The sequence below is a fragment of the Sciurus vulgaris genome (assembly GCF_902686455.1).
Source record: "Sciurus vulgaris genome assembly, chromosome: 5".
NCBI classification, from domain to species: domain Eukaryota; kingdom Metazoa; phylum Chordata; class Mammalia; order Rodentia; family Sciuridae; genus Sciurus; species Sciurus vulgaris.
The window spans coordinates 160,546,640-160,565,979 of record NC_136465.1 but is presented as its reverse complement, the minus strand read 5'-3'; the positions used below and the strand labels follow the sequence as shown (position 1 = coordinate 160,565,979).

At 37.3% G+C, this 19,340-nt stretch overlaps 1 protein-coding gene across 6 annotated transcripts in view; it reads right to left on the bottom strand.

The window, feature by feature from the left end:
• NR1H4 (nuclear receptor subfamily 1 group H member 4) overlaps positions 1 to 19,340 on the bottom strand; it is a 77,141-nt gene that overhangs the window by 7,766 nt on the left and 50,035 nt on the right. For 4 of the 6 annotated variants that reach the window (XM_079141379.1, XM_079141380.1, XM_079141382.1 and 1 more), the window contains 5 exons: positions 17,450 to 17,602; positions 15,022 to 15,155; positions 14,044 to 14,142; positions 13,596 to 13,695; positions 9,918 to 10,064 (listed from right to left, as the gene is read on the bottom strand). In XM_079141379.1, coding sequence (XP_078997505.1) covers positions 9,918 to 10,064; positions 13,596 to 13,695; positions 14,044 to 14,142; positions 15,022 to 15,155; positions 17,450 to 17,602 — 633 coding nt within the window. The remainder of the gene's footprint in view (positions 1 to 9,917; positions 10,065 to 13,595; positions 13,696 to 14,043; positions 14,143 to 15,021; positions 15,156 to 17,449; positions 17,603 to 19,340) is intronic. The other 2 variants (XM_079141381.1, XM_079141378.1) reach the window with 1 other exon arrangement.

Genomic DNA, 19,340 nt, shown 5'->3' with positions numbered 1-19,340 from the left:
TTTCTTATATTCTGTCATTTGTTCCTTTACATTTCCAACCTTTCTTTGAAAGAGAGTATTTGAACTGATTATCAGTTTACTGGTGCTTCTGGGGAAGTTTATTATTTTCACTTGTGTGTGTTGCAAAGCCTAAAGCAGTAAACTCATGTATAATTGAAGAACAGAGGAACAGGCACAGTATATTTTAGTATAGTACTACTAGCTAGCTACAATGTACTTCATGGCTCTACTGTCTTCTCTCTGACCTCATTGTCTCTATTTATTTTATCATTTACTTAAAAGCAATTTGACATTGTTAGCTGTTGCTTACATTTTATGTCTCAACTGAAAGGCAGGAGCTGTTCTGCTGGGTCTCCATTAGATCTTGGTGAGTGACGGGTGCAGTATGTAGTAAGGTACTGGACTTTCAGTTAGAGCAGCCAGTCACTTCCTGCATCTTGCTGATGAGCTGTAGGACCTTGGACAGGTCATCCAGCCTCTCTAAGTTTATTTCCCAGTCTACAAAATAAGAACCTGACACTCACTACAGGGGCCATTGGGAGTACCAACAGGAGGATTGTATATAAAAACAAAGTACTCCTGAATCTCAAAATATATCGCCATCCTAGTAACTACTCACTGAATTAACTATTTCATTTCTGTCTTGTGGGAATCACAAAAGAGGGAAGCCTATAAAATTTAGGGGTTATTTATATTTGAAAAGAACTGAACAAATTGCTTTGATGTAGGAGAAGTTATTGCTAATTTTCTTACTGTTAAAATGTAAATCCATTCAGTGTTACCAATATCGTTTTGTGGCATCATATGATTATTCCTATTTTTGTTAAAAATTCTAGCTTGAAAACCTAGCTTGTATTATAATTATAACATTACATTAGGAAAGAAATCATTGCTGTATTTGAATTATATAAAAACAATTCAATGTCATATATATGTTTGGAAGCCTTAATTAACAAATAAAAACCGTAACTCCCATTAAGTAAAAGCATCTGGTGAGATAGTATCTTTGTGTATGTAAGTGGGATGGAATAATTGCAAACAAAAGAGTATGAATTTGAAGAACAAAAAAGAGACATTTCACATTTTATTCTTTAAAGAGTTCTGCAGGCATAAACAGGGAACTTTGAGAGGTTGTGTTATTCTAGAATTAAATATAAAATAGAAAGAAGACCGTGTTACATTAGCATAAGAATAAAAATTTCTGAAAGGTCATCTTGCAAGATCAGGCTTTTATGTAGTATGTGGAAGAGGTACTGTTCTGAAAATCCATGGGGAGAAGAAAATTCATAAATATTAATAAATAGAAGAAACAGCATTATGGATAATAAAGTATAAAGCAGTATGTGAGTTTGAATGGTTTTTATTGTCACAATATGTGACTGATATTTGAGGAAAGTATCTTCTTATGAACTAGAGACATGCTGTGTTAGTCAACTTTTCATCGCTGAGATGGAAATACCTGACACAAACAACTCAGAGGAGGAAAGATTGATTTTGGTTCATGGTTTCAGTCCACCGTCTAGCTGACTCCAAGACACAAACATGATGGAAGCATGGGGGTATGCAAGGAAGGGGCCAGGGACCGGATACCATCCCCACAAGCACACCCCCAGTGATATACTTCCTCCAACCATGCCCCCACCTGCCTACAGTTTCCATCTCCTCCCAATTATTAATCCATCAAATGTAGTCACTGATGAGGTACGAGCCTTCCTTCACTTCTCCAAATCACTTCTCCAAAGTCCCACCTCTGGACATTGCTACATAGGTAGCCAAATCTTCAACATGTGAACTTTGGGGGAGGGGACATTCCAGATCTAAACCATGACACTGCATATTTATTTGCACAGATTATATTCTAGAAAGCTTAATTCTTGAACTTTTCTGAAACTTAAAGAATCGCAAATTGTAAAATTTATGACAGTACAATGGTTTTTTTTATGAGTATATGTGTTTAATATGGAAGAACCTCATGATTCCTCACTTATATATTACATGAGTCTCTTTATAGGTCTCCCTACTTGCAGTCTCAATCCCTCCAAATCTTCATTCATGTTACTGCTAGAAAGAGCTTCTGTGGTATAGATATGGTCATGTCACATATGCTCAGAATATTACAAAGGCTGTCCATGGTGTAAGAACTAAATTAAACTACTTTTGTGGCATTAAATGCCCTTAGTGATCTAGCACTTGCTACCTCTTCCATTTAATGATATTGTTTTCTACAACATCAACGCACTTGTAAATTCTATACATGGATATTCTCTTATTCTGTCACTCACTATTTCTATGTTATTTGTACTCTTTCTATATTACTATTTCATAGTGGTTCTGTCTCTCTCTCTCTCTGCTTGGAATGCCTTTCTCAGACTTTTGTGACTGTTAAATTCCCAGTCATCCTGCATGATTCAATTAAATTTTTGGTACCAGGGATTGAACCCAAGAACACGTAACCACTGAGCCACATCACCAGCCCATTTTTCATTTTTTATTTTGAAACAAGGTCTCACTAAGTTGCTTAGAGCCTCCATTATGTTGCTGAGGCTGGCCTCAACCTTGTGATCCTTCTGCCTCAGCTTCCCAAACTGCTGGGATTATAGGCATGTGCCATGGCACCCAGCTAGTTATTAATTTTTTGAGCTGCTCCTAACTTACCAAGTAGACCTAGGAAAGCAGACAATCCATTATGCTCCAATTTCATTTTACATACATCCTTACATTTGCTGGTCCACCTTCCCAACTAGTCTGCAAGTTGCTGAAGGACAAAGATCATGTATTCTCATCTCCATATCTAATTCATTATACAGTACCTTGCATAAAACAAGTATCTTATATTCAATATATATGGTTGAATGACAACTCAAGAAATGAATAGAAAAATCTTAGTGTCAAATTACTGTACATTTTCACAAACATTTGCTGCAGGAACCATCACATATAGGATATTGCTAACTGTCCACAACATCCATTTTCTTCTGGAGAAGAAGTTCTCAATCTTGGCACTATTGACATTTTGGACCAGATAATTTTTTGTTTGGGGGTGCTCTCCTGTGTATGGTAGGATGTTGGCCATCCCTGGTCTCTACCCAGTAACTGTCACGGTGCCTCCATCCCAATTGTGACAATCAAAAATATCTCTAGACCCTGCCCATGTCCTCTAAGTATGTGTTTTGGGGAGAATCATCCACATTAGAGAACCACTGTGCCATAGTGCAAAAATAGCATTTCTGGCTGGGCACATGGCTTTGTTGAATTTAGATGTGATGAAGAAGGTCTTCCTAGAGGATTGTCAGACTCAGATGTTCAACTTCTGGATCATTCTCTCACAGGGAAGATGTGCCATTCTTTTCTCCCTTGCCCTCTCTACTGGTTGGAATGTGGATATACCAATAATAATAATAATAATAATTATTATTATTATTATTATTATTATTATTATTATGGAGTCATTTTGGACCTTTCAGGCGAAGTCAGTGCTCTATGGATGGCTAAGCAACAACCCAGAAGGACACTCTGAAGCTGACCTATCAGCTCTGTTCTCCTTATACCCAGATCATTGCAAGAGAGTTTCTATCTTGCTTCATCTCTCTTTATTTTTAGTCTCTGTTATAGCAGCCAGTCCTCTAACTTAAATCATACATGACTATTGTCATTATTTTTCTATTTCCCCAAAGGAGATGAAGTGCTTCAGAATCATGACTTTATCTTATTCATCTTTGTATCCCCAGTGTACCTGGGCATTGCAACACTCAAAAACAGAGTCTTGCAAAAAAATGAGTGAGCTGATTAAATGAATGCAGGTCCCAGAAGAAATCATTTTCCATTGGTACTGGACAGCTACCAGACTGGAGGGGTCAAATGGAAATGATGGGATCCTAACTGGCTTGGGGCTCATCGAGGGATAATAAGAGGCTGATGCATCAACAACATCAGAAATATGAGGAGGTGTATCTATAATGATGATGTGAGTTAGAAGGGCTCGACTATTCTTAGAGCATTCTTAAGAGGATGTCAGTTATCTCTATAACTAATCATCACTTAGAAGTGTTCTTCAGGGCTGGGGAGATAGCTCAGTCAGTACAGTGCTTGCCTTGCAAGCACAAGGCCCTGGGTTCAATCCCCAGCACCGCAAAAAAAAAAAAAAAAAGTGTTTTTCAGGCTAAAACTAGGCCTTTGACCACATCAATGTTTATAGCAGCTCAATTCACAATAGCTAAGCTATGGAACCAACCTAGGTGCCCTTCAACAGATGGATAAAGAAAATGATGTATATATATATATACACAATGAAATAAATATTAGCCATAAAGAAGAATGAAATTAAGACAATTGCCAGTAAATGAATGGGACTGGAGACTATTATGCTAAGTGAAATAAATCAATTCTAAAAAACCAAAAGGCCAAATGTTCTCTAACTCACAATAAGAGTGGGTAGGGTGGGAAGGGGAGAATATAAATTCACTGGATTAGACAAAGGAGAGGGAAGGGAAGGGAGGGGGGATGGGAATAAGAAAACTATAATAAATCTAACATGACTTTCCTATGTTCATATGTGAACTCATGACCAGTGTAACTCCACATCATGTATAACCACAAAAATGGGAAGTTATATTCCATGTAGTATGATATGTTGAAATATATTCTACTGTCATGTGTAACTAAAAAGAACAAATTTTAAATTTTTTTAAAAGACTAGGCCTTTGAAAAGTGATCAATTTGGTAAAGGGAGGAACAGGATCATTGTTTTTTCCTGCTGGGGGAACTGATATGTTGCAGAGAAGCTCCAGAAACATGGGGTAGCCAGAATTCAAAGGAGCTTAGATATAAGCATCTGCCTGACCTAGTCCTTGAAACTTTTGTGTCTTCATAGCTAGAACCACTCTGTTTTCCCCAGGGGATTCATCCCTGGCCCAGACTCAGGAACCTGTGGGGATCCCTATGCTGATTCTAATTCTAGGGACCTGGCTCTAGCCTTGCTTCTGTGGTGATCCCCATCCTGACATAGTGACTAAGCTGGGGAGTCCCTTTTCCTTTAAGCTTCATGGTACTTCCTTGAGCCCCAATTCCTCTGGCCTCTTGTTAAATCTACCTTCTCCCCACAAGGTCATCAGTTGATAATGAAGAGGGAGGAATGCTGGACATCTGAAAAGAGAGAAAGTGGAAGGTGGTAGTTTCCTAGACACCTGGAATGAATTGTCTAGAGAAGAGGAATAAGTTTACAGCCTGAGGTCCACTTGAACTGTGTGACCAGTGACATAAGGTAAGCAAACCCTGTTGCTACAGTGGAGGAGGTGGAGAGTTGTGTTCAGTCAGGGATGGGACAAAAAGGCAAAGAGTTGAGGACATCCAGTTAATGACCCAAGGAAGTGATCAGATTGATGGTCCATGAATTCTAATCTTAGGTACTGAAGTAAGTGAAGTCAGGCAAAAGTGTCAGAGTCAATGGCTGGAGGGTCAGTAGATAGAAGGTCAATGAATGGAGGTTGTTTTGGAACAAAATATTATCCAATTAGTGCTAGAAGCAATGAGCTGAGAGTTAAGGGTAATGTCAGAGGGAAAGAATGGCTGGGATGGAGTCTTTGAAGGAAGAAAGTTATTAGTATTGACAGGATTTAGGTCTGGCATAGGATTCTTAATATCCTGCCTCACCATGTTATGAAGAGCCAGTCAGATAATGTTGTGAAGCATGACATTGGCCATGAAGATGCCCCACTCAGATATCCCTTTAGGAGAGCTCATAGTAGGAGCATCGTAGAATGGTAACTCCCCTGCCGTCCCTGTGAATGTTGAGGACACACTGGCACCAGTCTCCTCCCAGCCAGTGACTGAGCATCGCCAGTGCTATCTGCTTCTTGTAGGACCCAGAGATCACACATTTACAATAAAGTCTGACACATAGTAGGAGCTGAATAATTATTATCTTCTGATACTATAATTAACAGATCCATTCATTAGTGAAGATATATATTTTGTAAACATTTACAATTTTTCTCTTAGTATTCCAGTAAACATTTTTGGAAAACTGTGTTGTTGCTGCTGCTGCTGCTGCTCTCAGTTGAATCACAATGGGAGAGATTTTCCCCACCTCACCTAAGTTTGGGAAGGAACCCAGTGCTGCCCCAGTGGTCCTTATAGAAATGGCACCACCTGACTTAGCTCAGGACCCAAAAGATCAGAAAGAACCAGGCAAAGAGAAAAAAATGTGAGCTGAGCCCCAGAAGAGAGAACAATGGAAAAGTTGCTGGGGAATTCCCCTTCAGAGGCCCTCGTATCAAACTATTTCAATTCATATGGCAGAAATTATATCACTTTTTTTTTCATTGCCTGGCACCTAAATCAACTTTCAATGACTCATCTTGGAGGAGAAGGAAAGAGAACACAGCAGAGCTCCTGTGCCTGAACTCTTCGTCTTTTGCTTAACACACAAATGCTAAAGAGGTATCTATCCCCCAAACTGCTACCAGCAAGGTCTAGGAAAAATTTTTCACTAGTTAATTGTCAGTTTGAGATATCAATAACTCTGACCCTCAGGGAAGAACCACTTGAAAAGAAAATTAATGGACCAGGCAGCTGCAGACAAGTAGCCACTCATTCCTTCATTCAAGGGATATTTGAGCACCCACTCCAGGAAGGCATGTGCTAGGCACTGGGATAAAATGCCCACTCAAGAAGAGGCAGACCCTGCCTTGTGAAGTTTGTAATATCAAAACACAGGCAAGATGCAGAACAAGCATTACAGTTAGACATGACTTCAAAGAGATCAAATAGTTACAGGGTCTAATTCAATAACCTGAAGAAAAAGTGTGTCTGGTGGGGAGAATACAACTAATAAATAGTGGAGCTTAGAGTCAAACTAGATTCCAGTCAGTATCTTTAACCACCAGCCATCTCTTGAATCCAAACACACATTAACTAGATTAGGATCCTTTGAGAGTTAAAGAGACCAGTGTATAAAATGAGTAATATTTTTCACATGAATCATCATCCACTTTTATTTTATTTATTTTGTAACTTAGATTTGACTCATGAATTTTTTTTTAAAGAGAACACTGCCACAGTCCATAGCAGCCAGAACCTAATAAATGGCTGAGTTAAGCAAATGAAGTTTTTATCCATCATAGGTGAAAGACACAATTTTCTACATAAGATAAATCACCAATTTATATTCAGTAGCCTAAACTAGCAAATTCGTACACACAAAAATTCAGCTTGTATCCTTTAACTCCTTCCTAAGATGAACTGTCAATGATTGATTGCAGCTTTAAAAATCAGGATACTTAAGTAGCTTGCCAACTACCAATCAGAAAAATTGAATTATTTAAGAGAAGAAAAGTAGTAAGAAATATTTTAGAACAGAACAGCATTTTGGAGGTTAGCTGATTCAACCCCTTCCTCTTAGCCTGGGGACACACATTTACACTCATTTAAATTAAGATCCAGTACAAGTAGGTGATAAAATCTATCACTTGAGATTTATCTGGCAAATACAGTCTGATAGATTTTTATCTCCTACCTGTTCTGGGCCTTAATCCATACTTTAGAAAGGTGGACTACAATCTATGTTTCTTGACAACACAAAGGATGAAAAATGAAACACTATAGCCCTCAGATCTGTTCCCTTCTCTCCTTTTTTCCCAGCATCAGAGTCAGAGCCTTGAACCTCTTGCCTCCTTACAGGTGTCCCCCATCTATTCTAGCACTGCTGGAAGACTTGCAAAGCTTGATTCTGAAGTCTCCTTCTGCTAAAAGAAAACAAAAACAAAAACAAAAACAAAAAAAAACACCTTCATTGTTTCCCCATGACTTAGTAAATAATGAAATCTTGTTTTAAACATTTTTATTTGTTCTAATTAGTTGTACATGACAGTAGAACACATTTTACATTTTGACAGATCATACATAAATGGAGTGTAATTTCTCATTTTTCTGATGGTACATATTGTAGGATCACTTTGCTCATGCAGTCATATATGTATGTGAGGTAATGATTTCTGTTTCACTCACTATCCTTCCTACCCCCATAACCCTGTCCCTCCCTTCACTTACTTCTACCTAATATAAAGTAACTCTATTCTTCCCTAGTGCCCCCACACCACCACCTTTTTGTGGATTAGCATCCGCCTGTCAGAGAAAACATTTGGCCTTTGGTTTTGGGGGTTTGGCTTATTTTGCAAAGCATAAACAACAAAACCTTTAAACATTCAAGCCCCTCAACCATCTGACTCTGCCTCCCCCTCCTCTTATTCCTTTCACTGTAACCCTTAATCCAACCAACTCAGCATCTCCCTCTTCTTCATGCACATGTACTGAGAGCTTTCTTGCCTTGACTCCTTTACCCATGCTGGTCCTTCTCTCCTAGGTCTCCACCCTGGTCATTCAAATTAAATTTTATTTAAGGTCTAGCTCACGTGCTAAGGAAATCTTCTAGGCTAGACAGCTTCCCACTAGAATTAATCTCTCTCTCAGCTCTTCTCCTTCACATTTTAACTATATACAGTTCATCTCTTTCCACTAGATGGTAAACTTCATGGAGAAGCAACATGTTCAACTCTTCTCTTCACTGCCACCTTTGTACTTTGCCCTTAAATACTTGCTAAACCAGTACATCAATGGATGTATAAGAACCTTGCATCTTTAAAAGGAGTTTTTAAACTCCTTTGGTGACACAATTCTACTTCTAGATTTTTTGTTTGTTTGTTTTCTGTTTGTTTGGTAACATAGAATAGGGATTTTTTTTTTTTTTTTTTTACTTTCAGCTTTTGAATAAGAGGAGAAAACATAATGACTATGGAAAAAGAGCATTTAAAAATAATTTTAATACTTAAATTAGCTTATTTATATCACTCTCACAGATGCAGAACAGCTTGAACACTCTCCTTCCAATCTCTTCTAAAACAATGGTTTCAAAAGTCTTTAAACTTATTCCAGTCAATCATGGAATGATAAGAAGTTGAGAAGTCATCTGATCTCATTTATCCTTCTCCCTCAACTCATACATAAAGTCTTTAAGGAAAATAAGAACATATTTTAAGGATCTCCTTATATTGCCCAGAATTTCTAGAAACTCGTCTCAATATCTCTTGACCCTCTCTGTCACAGTATTACTACGCAATAAATTAAACTGAATTACTTGTGCTATCATTTCCTTTTGTCTCTTGAGAGGCAGTGCAATGTAGGGATCAAAATGCATGACTTGTGGCCCTGTACATGCAAGGACCTGAGTTTGACTTCCACCATGACCAAAAACAAAACAAAAACAAAAAACAAAAAAAAAAAAAAAAAAAAAAAAAAAAAGGAAGAAAAAGAAAAAGACACATGGACACATGACTTCTAAAGTCAGATTTTCTGTCTGTCTCTGGGAAAGTTATTTAACCTCTGTCTCAGTCTCCTCATCTGTAAAAATGGAAACAATAATAGTACTTATAGAATTTTTTAAAGAACTTAATGAAACCATATATAAAAAATATTTAGAACAGAATCTGGAACTCAGTAAATGATACATATATGCTGCCATTATAATTGTTTCTTATTTTATTTTGAATAGGGATGGCTAGTTGAATAATAGTAGCTGGATATCTAGTCTATTTTACATGAAATTTTTGAATAAATAAATATTTCTGAACTGAATAAACCCAGCTCCTCTGTGTTACTTTTTAATCAGACTCACTTTTCAATATTTTCAAAAGCCTTCCTTTAACATTTTATCTTTATGCGGTAAAGAGAATATTTTTAGTATTTTGCTATTACAAAAGGGATTTTTGAACTAAGACTCCAAAAGACCCATCTATTAGAGCCATTCTCCATACTAGGCATGATGGACATATAATATTGCATAAGACAGTTAAGAGCCTGCCTTCAAGGGTATACCATTGTTTAGTTGCAGAAACAAACTCTTTACTGTTAATCAAATCACTTACCACTCTTCCGAATTCTTTCTTCCAATAGGTCAGCATGTCCAGCTGGCAGTTTTTTATTGAAAATTTCAGCTGACCGGAGGAACATAGCTTCAACTGCAGACCCTTTTAGCAAAGCAATTTGATCTTCATGGTCCAAAGTCTGAAATCCTGAGTATAGGTGATACTCAAATCAGTATCAAGAAGTTGTTTGTATAATATTTCACATTTTAATATGTACAGTAAGAGTTCATCATCACCACCAATAAAACATTTCCATAAAGCAATTTTATGATTGGGTATTTAGCTTGAATCCATTGAGTATCTCTTGTACTCCCCAAAATGGAAGCCAACTTTTATATTCATTGAGTAGAATTTATTGGACAAATTAGGCAAAAGGAGTTGTCAAGATCATGCCAAATACACAGCAGAAACAGACCAATTCAAATGAGGTAACCCTAAGAAACAAGAGGCCAGCATATTATCTTTGAGTCATTACGTTAGTTGTGCAGGGTCAACTCTGAAGAATGAAAACATCCACAACTAGAAAAAAATTGTAATGCATATCCAGAATATTCAGCCAACTCATGGTCTTTAATCAAAATTTAGAGAATGAGTAGCATTCCCCACCAAAATCCTATCAGGGTCAAGTTTAGGTGTCTTCTCTGAGTTCAGGACTACTTCATGCAAGGTAGAGGAAAACAGACAAATATAGGAAAGAATTGCCAGCCTGAAGGCATATAATACCACCTGGAAAATACGGAGTCCTCATCCAGGCATGTGTGGTAAAGTCTCAACGACCTCTCTGACCTCATTCCTTTCTTCTTCCTTCATTCTTTGTGCTACAGCCACACTGACAACCTGGTTCTGCTGGGAACACATGAGCTTGCATTTGCTCAAGGATGAATGCTCTTTTCCAATATCTCCATGCCCCACTCCCTCAGAGACATCAGATCTCTGTTCCAGGGGTACCCTACTAAAACAGTGTCCCCAGCACTCACTAATCCCTACCTAATTTATATCTGTCCACAGAACTTACCACCAACTGACATGATATTATGGGCTTGTTTGCTTATTTGTTCTTTGTCTGCCATGTCTATTGGAGGATAAACTTCTTTGGGCACAGATTTTATCTGTTTTATTACTGTTGTATCCACAATACCTGGCACATAATAGGTACCCCTCCCCCAAATTCTTTGTTGGATAATTGAATAATTGATTGAATCAAAGAAAAAGGAAAAAAACACCCATTTGTGTGCATGCAGGTACACACACACACACACACACACACATTAATAGAGGTAATTAATACCATTAGGGTCTAAATGGCTTAGGAAGGAATTAAATAGCAACCAAAATTTAAAGAAGACAGCTATACTAAGGATTAAGGGTCATTGTCCTGCCAAGTGCACTGTAATCCCAGTGATTTGAGAGGCTGGGGCAGAAAGATTACAAGTTTGAGGTCAGCCTGACCAATTTAGTGAGACCCTGATTCAAAATAAAAATTAAAGAGGGCTGGTGATGTAGCTCAGTGGCAGAGCACCCCAGGTTGTTCAATCCCAAGTACCACCCCCCCCACACACACACACACAAAGAGACATTATCTTTGAGTGTCCAAGAGCTCCTTTGAGAAAAGGAGCCCTGCTCTACCCATCCCCCCTCCCCCACCTCCCTTACCCCCTGTCGCTGCCCTAGGTCTCCAGCACCCTGGACAGGGCCTGACACAGGTTCTGCTCAAAGGAAACACTCAACTGAACTCTTTTCAAAATACCTTTTCAGCATTGATGTTATATCACTGTTTATAATAACATTGTAATTTCTGAAATTATCTTTAAATAATTTTTTCTTTTTGGGTTCTTTTTTTTTGGTCTCTTATTGTCTTCTGTATTTTTTATTGTTTTCCTTCTGCTTTACACATTGAATATATATTAAATATACTCTCCCTCAGGAACTAGACTAGGCACTGAGAATGAAGAAAAGTTAATATATAGCCATTGCTTTCTGTTAAGCTACCTTCTTATGAATAAGATTTCTTTGTCTTCAGTTATTTCTTGATTCAAGATCAACTGACCATTTGAACTGAAATATCTTTTTCCATAAGTAACTAAAAATATCACATTTCTTTTCTCAGCCCCCCAACACATACAGTTTTCAGAATGTAATCTCGTTTTTTGATCAAGATTGCCCTCAGCTTAATTAGCATATAGCAAATCAGGTTTCTCTTTCATTGTTAATAAAGAAATGAGAGAATATCAATGTTTAAATGAATAACAGTGAGAACTTTCTCCCCACACTTTATTAGTTTTATGTAGACTTCTGTCTGTGACACATTTAATAAAATAATAGCATAATGCTGACAAAAAGAGGGTAAATTAACATGCCAAATTAAAATCTTATGACAGAAACGACCTTCTGTAATTTAACATTACAGAGTTTTGCAAGATATCTGTTAAACTCTTCTAGACTATGGGATTCTGATATACTAAAAAGTTTTTTTAATTTAAAACACTGAAACAATTTTAGCTGATCAGATTAGAGGGCATTGATAATGCAGCAGAAAGAATTTTAGTCTAGAAGATAAGCCTCCCACATTCTGGTTTCTGTGCTGGCACCAAAGAGACTGCGGGTAAGTGCCTCTCCTTCACACTGCACACACACTGCTCACCAAGTCCTGTCATCTTTGCATCTGTCTTCATTTTGTTCCTCTTCCCTCTCCCACGGCTACTGCTTTATTTCAAGCCCTTTTTCTGGGTTTTGTGCAATAGCATACTAGCTGGTCCTCCCTCCCATCCCTTCCTATTCAAATCCATCTTTCATGAACCTGATAAAACCATCTTTATACAAGGAAAGTTTCATCATTTCCCTCTCCACCAAAGTAGAAGACACCAAAATATCTTTACCACCTCGGGGCAAGAATTAAATCCCTTAGTTAGGTCATTGTCATCGCTTTACTGTCAAATGAAGAAGTCCATCACAGATACCATGCTATAGACACACTGAATTTTCTCTCCCATCTCTAACAATCCTGTTCTATTGCCTCATCACCTTCTCACAAGATCTCTCAACTTGGAAAGCCACTCTCCATGCCAACTGAAAACCTCCTTTGCTTTCCATTCAAGGCTCCCTGTCTTTCCCAGACACAATGAGCAACTATTTCCTCTCTGTTCAAACAGCATATTGTCTGTGTATGTGTGTGTGTGTGTGTGTGTGTTTTAATAGCCTGTAACCATTTTCCTTGAAGGTAATAGCTAAGCAGCTAAGCATTTAGTATGGAGTAAGTATCAACAAGTGCTCATTGAATGAATAAGTGGATGAATGATAACTGCAAAATCTCAATATTTCTATTGATTTGGAAGAAGTATTACAAGTGATACTAAATATCCTTTATAGCTCTAACTTTTCGTGTCTATAGTGGTTACATACAAATAGGATGTGAGATCATCCTCATTTGATAATGAACATATCTGCCCCACTTGGTGTCACAAGAACATTATACAGCATAGAGGGAAGGAAGTACATGTAAAGGTGCCTGCCAACATTAATAGTGATAAAAGATCTGATCCCACAGGAATGTTTTGAGACTCCAACAAAACATTAATATAATGTGAGTATATTAATACATAGTATTAGTGGTCAATATAACCTGTGGCACATAGTTAAACATTCAATAAATAGTAACTTTAATCATTTAAAAAATATTACCTGGCAGCTTTTTTGTGAATTCTACAAGAATCTGTACATGAGTGGTAGCCATTTCTGTTAAAATGAGAAAATTTTCTTCTGCACTGAATTCTTCTTTTAACTAAATTTTAAGAAAAAAACAAATGATTAATAAGTAGATAGGAAAAAAGGACAAATCTCTAAAAAACCATTAGACTAAAGGAAAACAAAATTTAGATGATAAAATTTTAAAACCCAGTTCATATTTCTCAGATCTTGGAGAGCAATGACTATTAACAAGATAGATGTGTGACTTCTTCCTTTTTAATTGCTTAACGCTGCTGTTTAAATATGTAATGTTTAAATAACTTAAATTTTTAGCTCTAATCATTTCAAGTAACATAACCATATATAAATTCCACATCCAAGGGAGTAAAGGCTCCAGAAAATATGAACTTTAAAGAAATGTATTTTCAAATATTATACGTACAATTTTATTTGTTATTTCCTGAGGCATCCTCTGTTTGCTATATGAATCCATAATATAATGTAGAAGATTCTGTTGATCTGGGGTGAGTTCAGTTTTCTCCTACACTGGCAAGAAAATAAAAGGTGTTAGGGAGGGCGGTTATAAGGCATTCTTCCTATATGTGCATTCACTTGGAGTGAACTGATAGCAAAATACTGAGAAATACCCCAAGTACAGCAAGAACTATGAGCCTTAATATAGTGTATAATTAAGTGCTTTTTCTGGGTCCTGTGGCAGGCAATATCATTCTTCATTCAATGTTTTTCAAGTTCCTCATTTTCCTATCTAGAAAATATGCATAACAAAATATGCCTTTTGTGTATTTAAGAATAAGTAATAGTGTGCATATGAAGCCTATTAAGCACCTTCACATTGACGTTCTAAGGGAGTTCAAGGTTTAATCAAAAAGTAAGGAAGTGTTTCTGCATATGAAATAGAGACTCCAACCAAGCATATCATTCTATATACAGAGGTTGACAAATGAGCTCAGGTAGCAAACTTTATTTGGTAAATAAAGTTTTATTGAAACATGGCCACACTCTTTTGTTCATGTATTGTCTATGCCGGTTTTGCACTAAAATGGCAGAGTCAAATAGTTATGATAGAGACCATGTGACCAAAACCCATAATATCTGGTACTTAATAGGTGGGAAAAGGTTTTCTGATCCTCAAAACAGAGAGTTGTCAATCAGGACAATTCAGATCTCAAACATATCTTTCCCTCTTGATAGCATCTTTTTGAGGAGTATGAATACCAGCTATTATTTGAATTTTTACATCAAAGCATGTATTTTTCTCTTGATTAAAAACAAAAGAAGGAATCCATTTTAATGCAAAATTGAAATGGAAATTCTGCTGTGGCTATGGCTCTAATCTGAGTCTCCCGGCGAGATCGCTAGGCTCCTGATGGCTTTGGCAGACACCACTGCTTGTTATTACCCTGCATGACTTAGTCGTTGAGGTCACTTGTCGCAAGTCACGTCCTTCGCTGTCCTCATTAAGGGTCTGATCTGCATACTGCTTCACATTTTTTCTCAGTCGTTTAGATTTACACTGAATTTCAGTTAACAAGCCTGAAAAAATGAACGTAGGGGCTTTATCAATCACAGAAAGTTCTGTTGGGTGTGTGGTCATGAAACAGCTGCATAGTTGGCTCCAAAGATTTGTACAACTCGGCAAGGAACTAATTCTAGCTCTTCAGAAATTTAAAAAGAAAAGGTTGAGATTTTAATACTTGAACAAAAAGTTTAACCTCTGCTAGTCTCAGTTTCTTCATCTATAAAATGCAAATAATATCTACCTCAGAGTTTTTTATAGATTAAGTGTAATCAAATCATTTTAATGATGGCCTTTATATAAAGAATTTGTGATATTAAAGCATTATATACAATGCAAGACAATCAATAAAAAGGTGAATGACAATCTCCCTATTCCCAGTCTAGGGGACCTGGAAAAGTGTTAATTCAAAACATAGCATTAATATTATTTTGACATGTTATACACTAGATGATAAGAAGTATGTTCAATTTTACATTTAAAACATTTTAACTTGTGTAAAACAAATTTTAACATCCCTTAGGAAAACAAAATCTTGTCAATTTCTACAACTATACAAATTATTGAAATTATAGTTAAATATTAAAATAACTTAAGAAATGCTATAGTTTGGATGTTGAATGTCCCCAAAGACCCATTTTTAAAGGCTGGTCTCCAGTGCATGTGTGATTGACAGGCAGTGAAACCCTTAGGAAGTGGGACCTAGGTAGGGGTCCTTAGGGTACTGGGAGTGAGCCCCCAAGGGTGCTTGTGGGACCTTTTCCCCCTCTTTCTATTTTGCTTTCTGCTCATGAGGTGAGCAGTTTCCTCTGCCTGCCTCCCCACCGCTGCCATTCAATACCCTAGCCAGAGGCCTAAAAGCAACGAGTCCCACAGATCAGGAACTGGAACCTCTAAAACAGTGACAAAAAAAACCTTTTCTCTTTATAAGTTAAATGATCTCAGGTATTTTTATAGTGATGGAAACCTAACTAACTAGCAAGATGCCTTAAAAAAATTTAAATGATCATACATCATCACTGATTTATACTTAAACAAAGCTATAAAAAGTAATGTAGAACAATCTTCCACATTCACATTTATGTTCTTTATTCTTCTCTCAGTGTTAATGAAAATGAAGTTCCAGAATGTTCTTTGTGGAGGAAATGTGTTTTGTAGACTCATGAAAGATCTACATCTGTTACTGGAAAAGTCTGTGTTCATAAATAATATTATAGACTTTTTATAGAGGGACTCATGCAAAATGTCTCTGGAGCTTCAACTGGAACAAGTTCATATTTAAGTGATGAGCAACATGAACCACGCAGTATCAAAGTATTTCCATTGCAAGATTGGATTCCAGCAGCAGACCCTATTCAGGCTCTTGTTTCATGTATGCTAAAATAAGATTGGGATCAGCCACTATAAAACTTTCATCCACCTAGAGCTGGATTATTTACACAGACCTATTTTCCCCCTTCCTGCATACATTATTTTCCTGGGTCCTTCCCAGTTGCCTGTACAATCTGGGAACAATAGAACTGGAGTCACCTTCCACAGGCTTTTATTTCATGTGGCATTCCCTCCCTGAATGTCGTCGTCCCCTTGGTGACATTTGTTTGTCTGTTTGTATTTTGAGGAGGAACAGGACATATCTCAGAATCTGAGTGGTCTGTAGCATTTGCAGAATGAAAAATTAATTATGTTATATACTAACATGCATTCCAGTTTTTGATGAAGATTACAGTCCCTCACAAAGCCAGCAGTTAATACAGTGTCTCTTTATCAGATTGAAGGACAAAATTATATTAAAACTCAGGGTAGTTAATTTCCTGTGTAAACCTATACAAATTGGTTCAAAGCTGCACTGAGAAAATATGGATTCTTAATAAAATGACTTGGTTTAAAACTCTATTTAGACCATTCGGAGGCAGTTATACCCTATGAAGCATTCTTACTTTTTTCCTACAACTATAAATTTTATGTTAATTAAGTAATAAATAAGCAGTATATTTAAATCAAATGTGGAGGAAATTTTCAGACTGTCGGTCTCTGTAGCACATGAAAGTCTGTTCTTTTAACTGCATGTTAAAGACACTTCACTCCATGTATAGTTCCTTACAACAAAGAACAACAAACAACAGTCCTTTCTTTCAGGTGAACAAGATGACAATTTGGACAATTTTAGTGGTTCATTACCCTTTTCAAGAGCTTAAATGGCTTAGTGGATTCCTTCTTTAATATGTGAAGTATTATTCTTGCAATGTGATTTTACCTGCCATCTGCATCCTTAAGAGATTTTTAGTGGAGTTTAATTGCTTGGAGTGAATACCTGTATACATACATTCAGCCAACATTCCCATCTCTTTGCACTTCCTTAGTCGACACTCCTGGCACTTCCTTCGCATGTACATATCCATCACACAGTTGCCCCCATTTTTACACTTGTACACAGCATTTTTGGTAATGCTTCTCCTGAAGAAACCTGTGGAAGAAACACCGAAGAATGTAAAAAGACCCCTCACAACTCAGGAAAGCACATCTGGATCCAGAGATGCCAGAACATTTTTTTTTTTTTCACGAACTGCTGGAGGGCACCCAGGTACTCCTTGAGGATACCCGTAACAAAAGGAACTTTCAGTTACACCATGTTAAGAAGGCTGCTATTTTTTAATTTACCTCTGAAAAGTAAAAACAAGTTTGAATTATAATCTCTTAGAAAACGATTAGTTTGTATGGTAAGATAAATTACTTTCATAGATCTTTATCAAGGGACAATTATGTGCCAGTTGGTGAATGCTGGTGCTTGGTGCTCGCTAGGCAAATAATTCATCCCTCAACTCCTAGAGTTTACAGGTTGATTGAAAGCAAAGACATACAAACAATTAAGCATGTGAAATTAAGCATTACACAGGTTCTGACTGGACGCTATGCTGGGGCAGAGTAGACACACAGAATGGTCAGTTTTGGATGGAGAAGTCAGGACAGGAAGTGAGCAGTGATCTAAGTCTGGGAAAGTGCTTTGGTGTTTGCCAGGCACTTAGGAAGAAGGTTGCATTTATGTTAATACATTGCCAGTATGACATCATAATAAAAATGCCAACTGAATTTAAAAAGCAAACATCTCTCCCGAGAAACTGTAGCACAGCTTCAGCCTGTTACAGTTAAGATGGGTAGAGTCAGAAAAGAAGTGTGACTGGCTTCATTCTTGCTTCTCCTTTTCCTTGTGTCCCACTTCTGCTTATTCTTCTCTATCTGGTCAACCACAGTTTCTGACACCTCCAGAGTCAAGGGGATTGGTGAATAGGGAGAGGATTGTGGGAGGCAAGGGGAGAAATGACAGGAAAATGCTTAATTGCCTGGTACACAGTCCTGTAACCTTAACCACAGTTTCGCTTCCTGAGGTTTTGGTTACCCATGATCAACCACGGTCCAAAAGTATTAGTGGAAATTTCAGAAATAAGCAACTCACAAGTTTCAAATTGCATGTTGTTCTGAGTGGTGTGATGAAAACTTGCAGAGTTTCATTCCATGCCACTCAGGATGTGACTCATCTCTTTGGCTAGCATATCCACCCGGTATATTGTACCCCCCCAACACATTGGGCTTTGAGAAAGAGACCACATTCACTTAACTTTTATTACAGTATATTGTTATAATTGTTCTATTGTATTAGTAGTTATTGTTGGCAATACCTTACCATGCTCAATTTATAAATTGAACTTTACCATAGGTGTGTATGTATAGTCACATAGGGTCTGGTACTATCCATGGTTTCAGGCATCTATCGAGGGTCATGGAACACATCATCTGTGGAAAGTGGGAATTACTGTATTGTCACAAGTTGGTCGTACTTAACAAGTTTCAAAGTTGACTCTTCTTCCTTAAGTTGGGTTCTCTAGAGAGCTCCTTCTATCATTGGGATGCTTTCTTCTGTACTTCCTTGATCAGAGCAAATAAGTTTCTCTTCTATCCCATGGCTTGAATTCCCTTCTCCAGCATTTAGGAATGTGGGCAGTTCACTCCACACTGGTTATACTGAGGCCTAAGTATGTGGTGTTTCTTTTTCAATTTTTAAAAAAATTTTTACAGATTGCATTTTGATTCATTATACACAAGTGGGGTACAACTTTTCATTTCTCTGGTTGTACATGATGTAGTCACACCATTCATGTTATCATACATGTACATTCAGTAATAATGTTTGTCTCATTCCACCATCT